Here is an 11072-nt window from a genome sequence, read left to right on the forward strand (position 1 = left end):
TGTGGAGCCATTATCCTAGCGCTTAGGGATCAAATGGCAGAGCTCCATCTAGCAGTGGGAAAGTTCCAATAGCATAAAACTATGTAATTCAAGTCAACTATGTAACTCACAGTATGACTCGCGGGTGAGTGTTTTGTTTTTCTTAAAGGAACCACAATGATTTATTGGAATAATGGAAGCTACATTTATTTAACTTAACATAGATAAACCACCACCACAGTAAATAGAGCAAAGCACAACATTTTTTTCTCAATCAACAAAATTCCAATTAGACCAGTTGTTTCTTAAAACTCACCTGTTTAAGTATCTATAGCAGCGGTTCTCAACCTGTGGGTCGAGACCCCTTTGGGGGTCGAACGACCCTTTCACAGGTGTTGCCTAAGACCATCGGAAAACACATATATAATTACATATTGTTCTTGGGATTAATCACTATGCTTTAATTATGTTCCATTTGTAACAATGAAAATACATCCTGCATATCAGATATTTACATTATGATTCATAACAGTAACAAAATTACAGTTATGAAGTAGCCACGAAAATAATTTTATGGTTGGGGGTCACCACAACATGAGGAACTGTATTAAAGGGTCGCGGCATTAGGAAGGTTGAGAACCACTGATCTATAGGCTTCTTCAAGTGTTTCCACTGCTGAAACAGCTGCTATTGATTTCATGGAATCTCAGATGTAGTCCCTTGGAAAATTATTTTACGTAGAAAGAAAATAAATGCTGCCTATTAATTGGAAGATGCCATTGATTTTTTTTTTAAATGTGCAAAATGGGAGTCTTAGACTAGATGAAATAAGATAGTCCCCTGTTGGCCCTTCATTAACCAGAATCCCTGTGTGGTCTTCCAGGCACAAGCAGGACACGGTGACCAGCTGCCTTCTCTAGCCCCGAGCAATGGAGGCGAATGATTCTCGCGTGGACTCCGAGTTCCGATACACCCTCTTCCCGATTTTTTACAGTGTCATCTTCGTGGTGGGGGTCATCACCAATAGCTACGTGCTGTGGGTCTTTGCCCGCCTGTACCCTTCCAAGAAACTCAACGAGATCAAGATCTTCATGGTGAACCTCACCATGGCCGACCTGCTCTTCTTGGTCACCCTGCCCCTGTGGATCACCTACTACTACCACCAGGGCAACTGGATTCTCCCTGCCTTCCTGTGCAACGTGACCGGCTGCTTCTTCTTCATCAACACCTACTGCTCGGTGGCTTTCCTGGCTGTCATCACGTACAACCGCTTCCAGGCCGTGACGCGGCCCATCAAGACCGCTCAGGCTACTACCCGAACGCGCGGCATCTTGCTGTCCCTGATCATCTGGGTGTCTATTGTGGCCGCTGCATCCTACTTCTTTGTCCTGGACTCCACCAACGTAGTGCCCAACAAGACCGGCTCCGGCAACGTCACTCGCTGCTTTGAACATTACGAGAAAGGCAGCAAACCGGTCCTCATCATTCACATCTTTCTCGTGTTTGCCTTCTTCCTTGTCTTCCTCATCATCTTCTTCTGCAACCTGATCATCATCCGCACGCTGCTCCTGCAACCCGTGCAGCTGCAGCGCAACGTGGAAGTCAAGCGCCGGGCGCTGTGGATGGTCTGCACGGTCCTGGCTGTGTTCATCATCTGCTTTGTGCCTCACCATGTCGTGCAGCTGCCCTGGACCCTGGCCGAGCTGGGCTTCCAGAACAGCGACTTCCACCAGGCTATTAACGATGCACATCAGGTCACCCTCTGCCTCCTTAGCACCAACTGCGTCTTAGACCCCATCATCTACTGTTTCCTCACCAAGAAGTTCCGCAAGCACCTTACCGAGAAGTTCCAGAGCATGCGCAGCAGTCGGAAATGCCCCCTGACCACCATGGACACGGGCACCGAAGTGGTCTTGCCGCTCAACCACGTGCCTGCCAATTCCCTCAAAAATTAGCCTCTGCCTGATGGGGCCAGGCCCAGAGACATGGACATCATGACTGACTTGGGGGAAGAAGAGGTATTTGCTGTGGTCTGGGCACATCTTCCCTGGGTGCTCGGGGCCCATGAGATCTGGAGGCTACCTCCGTAAGGTGGGGATGATGGAAGAGCCAGACTGCTAGAAATCCCAAACCTGAACGAGCCCCTGGAGCCCCCTTTGGACATCTGCCATAGAAACCTTGGCTGGTGGCGTTAGCCAGGGGCAGACCTTGGGGACAGACTCTGAGCCACCCAGTGCACCCTGCTCGGGCAGCATCCCGAGTGCATATGACTTAAACTTTGGAGCAACCACTCCCTTCATCACTGTAAAGGCAGAGAAGGGGGTTTGGGGAAAGGGACACTCCCCTGGCCACGTGGCAGTACCTTTGGGGCAGACTTCTGAGCTGGGATGATGCCACCCTGTCTCCACCCACAGGCACAAGGCCTTTGTGACACTTCTTAGGGTGGCTCAATGGAACCTTCTCCCCACTCACCCAACACCCGAACGGCGACCAGAGAAGATAACACTTGCATAGACCAAACGCTAGGATGGGGAGCTTGTGTCCTGAGGCAGAAGTGTCTCCCTGCATGGACCTCGCTTCAGGCCTGGCTCAGCTCTGGGGGAGAGACACAATCGCTGCATCCATCTGTCTGTGCAGAGACCTTGATAAAGTACCTCCTGTCGGGCAGCAAAGGCCCCTCAGGGCGAAACTCTGATCATCCAGGGCACCACGATGTCCAGGGGATTCCATGGGAGTGGGAGCCTAGGCTGGTCTCCCCCTGCCTCTTTTTCTAGGGAACCCCCTCCTAATTTAGCTTCTAGGAGGTGGGAGGAGCAGTTATGGTTTCTAGGGCCAGCAGGCACTGTGAATTCTGGGTGCAGAAGAGAAGTGTCCACTTCTCGACGATCTCTAGATGCCTGCTTGTGATTTTCAGCAAATATATTCAAATGAGCCTCCTCTTGCACCCTGAGCTGAGTACCACAGTCTGAATCTGGCAGCCTCAGACCCAGGGCTTGGAGGAGCCCTCTCTGGTTTCCAGGGCCTTATGGGCCTTTAAAGAAATCTTCTTCCCTCCCAGACAGTGTCCCCATAAAGTTGGGATCCTTGGTTTCTGTCTACTGGCCAAGCACTGGATGGATGATTTTTATAACTGCCTCCCGATGGGCCAGTAACGCGCTTGGGTCCGCAATCGTAGCTGTGGGCTGGCCTTACCTGATGGTGACCAGGCAGTGCAGCTTACTAGAGCTTTGGTGCCACAAAGACTCAGTTTCCACTCTTGGCTTTGTCACTTCCTGCTGAGGAACTTTGAGCTGAATTTCCTACCTCATAGGGTTGTTCTGAGCAGCGAAGTAAGTTGCTGAGTCAGAGACCTCTCGGTCAGGGTGCCTTCTCATCCAAGTTTCTCTCTTTTTCTGAGAATGTGTTCCCCTCCGTCCTCCTGTAGGAGTTGAATGGATGAGAGGTGAACATCTGGCTCTAGCTGGGCCAGTCAGGAATTCAAATGAGCCTCCTCTTGCACCCTGAGCTGAGTACCGCAGCTCTCTCAGGAATAAGTAGCAAGAGTCAGGGATGCTATTTCAGGCTCTGCAAGTCACTCACCTGAAGATAGAGAAACCCTGGAGCTGTGAGTGTGTGCGCGTCTACATGTGTGTGTCTGTCTGTGAGTATATGCTGGGGTTGAGAGGGTGGCGGAGGCGGCCACCTACACGTGTGTACTAGAGAAAACGGCTCTGTTTAGAGGGAAGCTGGAGATGTGCAGAGCAAAGCAGAGACAGAGGCCCCGGAACCTGGAGAGAGGAGGGGGTGGTGCTTCCAGGGGCTGCCGCTCTCCTCCTCCAGGCCACGCCCTTCTTGAGGCACAACTGCACTTTTTCCTTTGGGGCCTGTGAGAGTTCCTTGTAGGAAATCTTCCCTTATCTTGCTTGAGCTTTGAGTCATCGATTACTTGCAACTAAATGAGCTCCGAACGAGATAAATGCTTACATGCTAAAACAGTATTTCTTGAATTTCAGTGATTTATGTACCCACCCCCCCTTGAAGTTTTTACAGTGTCTTTGTACCAGCTATATATTTACTCAATAAATATTTTTCTTTAAATTGGGTCACTTTTTAAAAACTTAAATTGTAAAAAAGTATGTTTTATAACTAAACTAGAGGCCCGGTGCATGAATTTTGTGCACCGGAGGGGTGTGTGTGTGTGTGTGTGTGTGTGTGTCCCTCAGCCAAGCCTGCATCCTCTCACAATCCGGTACCCCTTGGGTAGGGTCCCTAGGCCTGGCTGGAAAAAGGGCCTATCAGGGCTTTCCTTCCCCTGGCTGCCTGCAGCTGGCCCTGCCCCCGCCCCTGTCACAGCTTGCCATCTGTGTGGTGCTACCCTCCCCTCCACCCCCACCGGTCACCTCCCTCTGCGGGTGACAGGTGTGGGGTGTGATCACTTGGCTGGCCTGGGCCTCCCTCTGCAGGGCGATTGCTGGCTGGCCCTGCACACCCGCCACAGCATTGCTGGTCATTGGCCTGGGCCTCCCTCTTTGGGGCAATTAATCGTGGAGCCCCCTCCCCATGATCCGTGGGGCGATTGTGGGGCAATGGTGGGGCCCTCTGACCAATCACATTGCACCTGCCTTGGCTGGCCTGGGGCCAGTGTGTGTCATAGCATGGTCGTCTGGAAGGTCATCCGGACGGTCATTCTGCTGTTCGGTCGACTTGCATATTACGCTTTTATTATTATAGACTGTGAACAAAAAACTAATGCCGCCTGCCATACATAGAAGATAAATGTAAACTGAAAGCATAACTCTTAAAATAAAAATGTTCTTGGTTTCCTGTCTAAAGTCACCTCATACTCCCCAGGGACTTGCATAATACACATTGGGAAACACTGCCGTGACGCGTACAAAGTGCATGGTGTCGGCACTCACTGAGTGCTCAATAAAGAGTAAGTCTGAGCTCTTTTCCGGTTTTCGCGGTGCGAGGAATCACAAACAGCAAAGTTTCCTGAGACACCCTGTACAAGGCGGTGTGGGAAGTTCTGCACGGGAACCAGCGCAAGCAATGGAAGTTTCTGGGGACAGTGGAGCTGCAGATCAGCTTGAAGAACTATGAGCCTCAGGAGGACAAACTTGGGCACTGCCAGGCTGAAGTCCACTCCCTGCCCCAAGTTCTCCACATGTGCCTTGGAGGACCAGCAGCACTGCAATGAGGTCAAGGCCGTGGCTATCCCCCGCATGAACAGCGGGGCACTGAAGAAACCCAGCAAGAGTAAGAAACTAGTCAAGGAGCTGGCCAAGAAGTATGATGCCTTTTTGGCTTCAGAGTCTCCTCTGATCAAGCAGATCTACGAATCCTGGGCCCAGGCCTGCATAAGGCCAGCAGGTTCTCTTCCTCTTGACCCACAATGAGAACGTGGTGGTCAAAATTGATGAAGTGAAAGCCACAATCAAGTTTCAGATGACGAAGGTGCTGTGTCTGGCGGTGGCTGTTGGCCATGTGAAGATGACAGATGATGAGTTTGTGTACAACATCCATTTAGCTGTCAATTTCTTGGTGTCATTGCTGAAATAGAACTGGTAGAAAGTCCGGGCTTTGTACATCAACAGCACCATGGGCAAGCCCCAGAGCCAGTGCTAAGGCACAGCTTAATAAACCATGCTGCTACCATTAAAAAAAAAAAAAAGAGTAAGTATCACAGTCCTGAGATGGTAACTTCTCATCACGCCCTTGCTTCTCCCAGAATGTTGCCTGGACAGATCCCACTCATACCCAGGGCCCATGGAGGAATATTTTAGTTGTAGCCCATGCTACAGCCCTGCTGCTCTCCTCACCACTCTGCAGATAGCCATGTTTACTTCCCCTGTGACTTCTGCTTGGTTGTGACCTCAGATGCTCTCTCTTCTTTTTGACCTAGCCCAGAACACTTCTGATAGGCAACCTTCCCTGGGGCCTCTAGGCAGGGTCATTGGCTTTCTTCTAACAGCACTTTAGGGCTGAAGGGTCTAACTTTTTTATGCTTTAATTCCTATGAAGTTTATTCATTTGAATGTCCACCTTCCCCTTCCTGGGGCAGGAACTGAATCTTGTTCATCAGTGTATCTACAGTTTCTCACAGAAGGCCTGGGATTGAGATCGGTCTGTCTCCAAAGCTTACTGCTTTCCCAGGGTATAGCATAAACAGACATATTGCGTTTACATGCACTTAGTTTGAAAGGGTTTAACAGACTCTTCAAGGAGAGGTGGAGAAGGAATTTTATAATACATATCCTTCCAAAGTTCTAGGTTCATACTTAAGGGACGATGTCAGTGATTTTCAGAGGATCAGAACATTTTGGAACAGGGTGGGCCAATCAATCCCTTGATCTTACTAGGGGAATAGGGGACTCAGAGGAACCAAGTGATTGCAGAAATTACACAGCATGGAACTGCAGGGAATATAGAATTGGCTGCTAATCTGTGTCTCTCACTTCTTGCAATGGTGACAGGGATTATAGGAAAAGTTGATTTGTAATTCTTTCGAAGAAGCATCACCAGTCAGGAATTCCAAACCATCTTATACGTTAAGAAGGCCTTATCCTGTATCTCCCCCTGATTTCAACTTTCACCTCCGGGAACTTCCAGTGATCTCAGTTAGAGAATGCTGTGCAGGCAAGACCTGGTCCCTTGAGATGAGTCATAGACTATAGAGTGATAAGTGTAGGTCACAGTTGACTAGAACTGGGCATGTTTATGCCAGTTTTTACTCATCTATGTTATATCTGTGCTTGAGACCTAAGGCTAAAAAAAGGTATAATAAAACCCTCTTATAAAATAGCTGTTTTTTTGTGTGTGCAGACTTGTATTTCTGTAATACAAATTATGCTTCCCCTGACATTCTGCCAGGAAGCCATCTTCCCACCTACCCAGTCATCCATCTATCAGTCTGTGTATCTATCTACCCATCCATCTATCCATGCATGCATGCATCTATCCATCCAGGTATCCAACAAACATCTATGGAGTACCATTTTGGTCCAGTAACTATGCTAAGCACAGTTTTTATTTGCTGTCTCAGATTCTACATGAAAGATAGGTGATTCCATCCCCGTAGAAAAAGATAAAATAAATAAGGACCCGAGCTGACTGAATCTGACAGTGGCTGCCTCCCAGGTACGTGGTACAGAGGAAAGGGAACTACTTTTTGTTGAGCCCCAGATAGTTGCTTGCCACTTTCACAAATCTTATCTCATGAGTCCTCACAACCACTGTACAGAACTGAACTTTTCATACCATTTTACAGATGGGGAAATTGAGGCTCTGACATGTTCTGTGACTTGTAAAGATATAAGAGCTGGAAAGTGGCAGAATGAAAAAACAACAACAACACACACCACAGGGTAGGTCCAATCCCTTTATCTTACTAAGGGGAATATGGGACTCAGCTCTGCCTTAGTAAATATGGGTCCCTTCCCTTCGCTCCTCTCCCCAGGTGATTGCACTCTTGCTCAAGCCCCTCTAGGCCCTGTCCTAGTGTTGGTGTGTGCTGGGATAGGAGTCTCTCGAGGACAATAGCAGCTGGCGAGGGGCCCTGCCTGCCTCACTGTTTCCAGCTTCCTGCTTGAGTTGGGGGCTCTTGTGCTCCCCATGCAGGCTGAAGTCCCAGCAGCAATGACTTCTTTCCAGGGTGAGGCTTCTGTGGTCACTCAGGGAGGGCACTCCTACAGGTGGGTAGAGTATGTGGATGCAGTGTTTCGAAACCTTTTGAGGCTAGAATGTCATTGTCGCTGAAGCTAGAAGGTGCATTAAGTAGCCACTCTGATCCTGACATCTCTGTAAGAGGAGGGAACACCGACTGCTGATTGTGTCCCAGGCACCGTGAGGGGAACTTCACGTCATTACCTGTGGACAGAACTGACTCTTCCCTCGGTCTGAACTACTTCCCCCCGCCCCTCCCCCCCATATCTGTATGGCTTATTTCCTTGACTCCTTCAAGGCTTTATTCAAATGTCCTCTTCTTAGTGAGGTCTTGACCACCTCATTAAAAACAGAAGCTTAGAAAGTGAAGTGACTCCTCAAGGCCAGACAGTGCACAGCTGGGTCTGTCTGGCTCCTTGCACTTCCTATTCTACACTGACTTCCTCTGTAGGAGTCTCCTTCATGATACAGGTTGTGAAGGTCCATGTCCTTCATCGTCCACACAAGAAAAGCAAGTATCAAAAAGGTGAAATGACTTACTCAACGTCACACAGGCAATAACTTGATAGAATTAGGATGCATAGATCTTTTATTACCTGCATTTTGCAAGACACTTCTCTTATATACTTTTTTGTCTGAATGCATGTTTTTCTTCTCTTTAATCACCATTCTCCAGTCTCATCCCCCAACTGTTCTAGAGTGTTCGATGTCCTTGACTTTTTTGTATCCTTTTCTGTGTGTATTCATTTCACATTTACATAAAAGACATGATTTAGATATATTGGGTGATGGACCTCATTCCATGTCTTATTCCTCCACCCCCTCCCCCTCATTCACCATTGTTTTTACAATTTAACTATGTTGAAGTGCGTACATCTGCATCATGGATGCCAACCTCTGCTCCATCACCCCCCACCGTGTGCATCTACATTTTGCTTACCTATTCCTCTGGCAATGGGCAGTTAGATTGCCTTCAACTCCCTTTTTTTATACACGATGCTGTGAGGAGCTGCTTTCTCATGTTTCCCTAAGGAACAATGTAAGACTATCTCTGGTATATATACCTACGAGTGACATTCCTAGGTCATAGCTTACATCTATACTTGATTAGAAGAAGAACTGACAAAAAAATCACTTCTGAAATGGCTGCACTAGTCCACACTCACTCCCATCCATAGTTACATGAGAGTTTCTACTTCCTCAATTCCCCACCCACCTTTGGCCTTGTTCAGCTTTCAAATTGCTGGTGGGTGTGAGGTAAAATCTTGTTTTTAGTTTGAATCTCTCTCGGGTTACTAACGGATTTGTAATCTGTACTCATTAGTCATTTGAGTTTGAATTCTGACTCCAAAACCTGCACAGTGTCACGTAGTGATCAATAGAGTGGCGTCTGGGGCCATGTTGCCAGGTTCAGTTTCTGTCTTGACCTAGTCTGTGACTCGAGGCAGACTATTTAGCCTCTCTGAGCTTCTGTTTCTTCATCTCTAAAATGCGAATAGTTTTGCCTGGCCCACATGGCTCAGTGGTTGAGCATCAGCCTATGAATGAGGAGGTCAAGGTTCGATTCCCAGTTGGGGTACATGCCTGGGTTGTGGTCTCAATTCCCAGTGTGGGGTGTGCTGGAGGCAGCCGATCAATGATTCTCTCTCATTGATGTGTCTATCTCTCTCTCCCTCGCCCTTCCTCTCTGAAATAAATAAAAATATTAAAATAAAATGAGAATAGTTTTACTGTTCACATAATAGCATAATTTTCAGGATTTAAAATTGCTTAGTGTCTGGCAAGGACTATGTACATAGTAAATGATATGTTTCATCCTAATAGGTTGTGTCATTCTCCCTGCAACCTCCCTTTTCACTCAAGTCCACAACCCCATTTCCCCTGCCCTGTTTCATACAGTTCATATTATGTATTCTCCTTAGAAATGTGAAACTATAGCCCTGACTGGTTTGGCTCAGTGGATAGAGCGTCGACCTGCAGACTGAAGGGTCCCAGGTTCGATTCCAGTCAAGGGCATGTACCTTGGTTGCGGGCACATCCCCAATAGGGGGTGTGCAGGAGGCAGCTGATCGATGTTTCTCTCTCATCGATGTTTCTAACTCTCTATCCCTCTTCCTTCTTCTCTGTAAAAAATCAATTACATATATATATATGAAAAAAAAAGAAGTGTGAAACTGCAAAAGAGAGGAACAGAGTATGACGTATGACTAGTCTGGCTTCTTTTTTATTTATCTTCCTAGGTTATTCTAAAATACATGCTGAGAATGTTTTAAGAATGGCCACATGCATGAGTAAGGGGATTTTGACTTTTGGAAGGAAATAATGAATCAGTTCCTTAAAAGAAAGGATGGGACATCAAAGGACACTATCCACAGGGTGCAAAGGCAACCAACTGAATGGGAGACATTTTTTGCAAATTATAGATTGATAAGGGATTGATAAGCAGAATATATAAAGAATTCCCACAAATCCACAGTGAAAAAATGATCAATTAAAAAATGGTTAAAGGATTTGAATAAATATTTATCCAAAGAAGATATACAAATGGCCAATAAACACATAAAAAGATACTCAACATCACTAATCATTAGGGAAAGACAAATCAAAACCACAATGAGATAAAATCAGAAAATAAGTGTTGACAAGGATGTGGAGAAATTGACACACTGTGCATTGCTGGTGGGAATGTAAAATGGTGTAGCTGCTGTGGAAAACAGTATGTGGTTCCTCAGAAACTTAAACATAGAGTTACCATATGACCCAGTAATTCCACTTGTGGATATACATGAGAAGAATTGAAAGCAGGGACCTGAACACCAACATTCATAGAAGCAATATTCACAATAGTCAAAAATGGAAGCAACCCAAGTCCATCAAGGAATGATTGGATAAACAAAATGTGGTAGATACATACAATGGAATAGTATGAATCTTAAAAAGGAAGGAAATTCTGACACATGCTACAACATAGATAAACCTTGAAGATATTGTCTATATTAATAATAGAGGAATATGCAAATTGACCAAACGGTGGAACGACCGGTTGCTATGATGCTCAACACAGGAGCTGCCCCGTGGTGGTCAGTGTGCTCCCACAGGGGGAGTGCTGTTCAGCCAGAAGCTGGGCTCACAGCTGGTGAGCGCAGCAGCAGTGGCAGGAGCCTCTCTTGCCTCCACAGCGCTAAGGATGCCTGACTGCCTGCGGGAGCGGGCCTATGCTATCAGTTGGACATCCCCCAGGGGCTCCTGGACTGAGAGAGGGTACAGGCCAGGCTGAGGGACCCCCCACCCCCCACCCCTGAGTGCACGAATTTCGTGCACCAGGCATCTAGTAGATATAATAAATGTCAGTTCCTTGCACTTCCTTCTCATAGGGAGAGGATGATTTGACACTTGGATGACCATATTGATTATGGCTTTCCACAGTTCATTGTTCATACTTGATCTTA

General features: G+C 47.1%; 1 protein-coding gene and 1 pseudogene across 4 annotated transcripts in view; both read left to right on the plus strand.

The window, feature by feature from the left end:
• Nucleotides 1–4056, plus strand: part of PTAFR (platelet activating factor receptor) — a 30021-nt gene extending 25965 nt beyond the window's left edge. For all 4 annotated transcript variants that reach the window (XM_014463061.2, XM_023761027.1, XM_023761025.1 and 1 more), the window contains one exon: nt 863–4056. In XM_014463061.2, the coding sequence (XP_014318547.1) occupies nt 909–1934 (1026 nt within the window). In that variant the 5' untranslated portion in view covers nt 863–908 and the 3' untranslated portion in view covers nt 1935–4056. The remainder of the gene's footprint in view (nt 1–862) is intronic.
• LOC102417206 lies at nt 1965–5586 on the plus strand (annotated as a pseudogene).
• Nucleotides 5587–11072: the final 5486 nt, after the last annotated feature.

This window comes from Myotis lucifugus, unplaced genomic scaffold (assembly GCF_000147115.1).
Source record: "Myotis lucifugus unplaced genomic scaffold, Myoluc2.0 scaffold_197, whole genome shotgun sequence".
NCBI lineage: Eukaryota > Metazoa > Chordata > Mammalia > Chiroptera > Vespertilionidae > Myotis > Myotis lucifugus.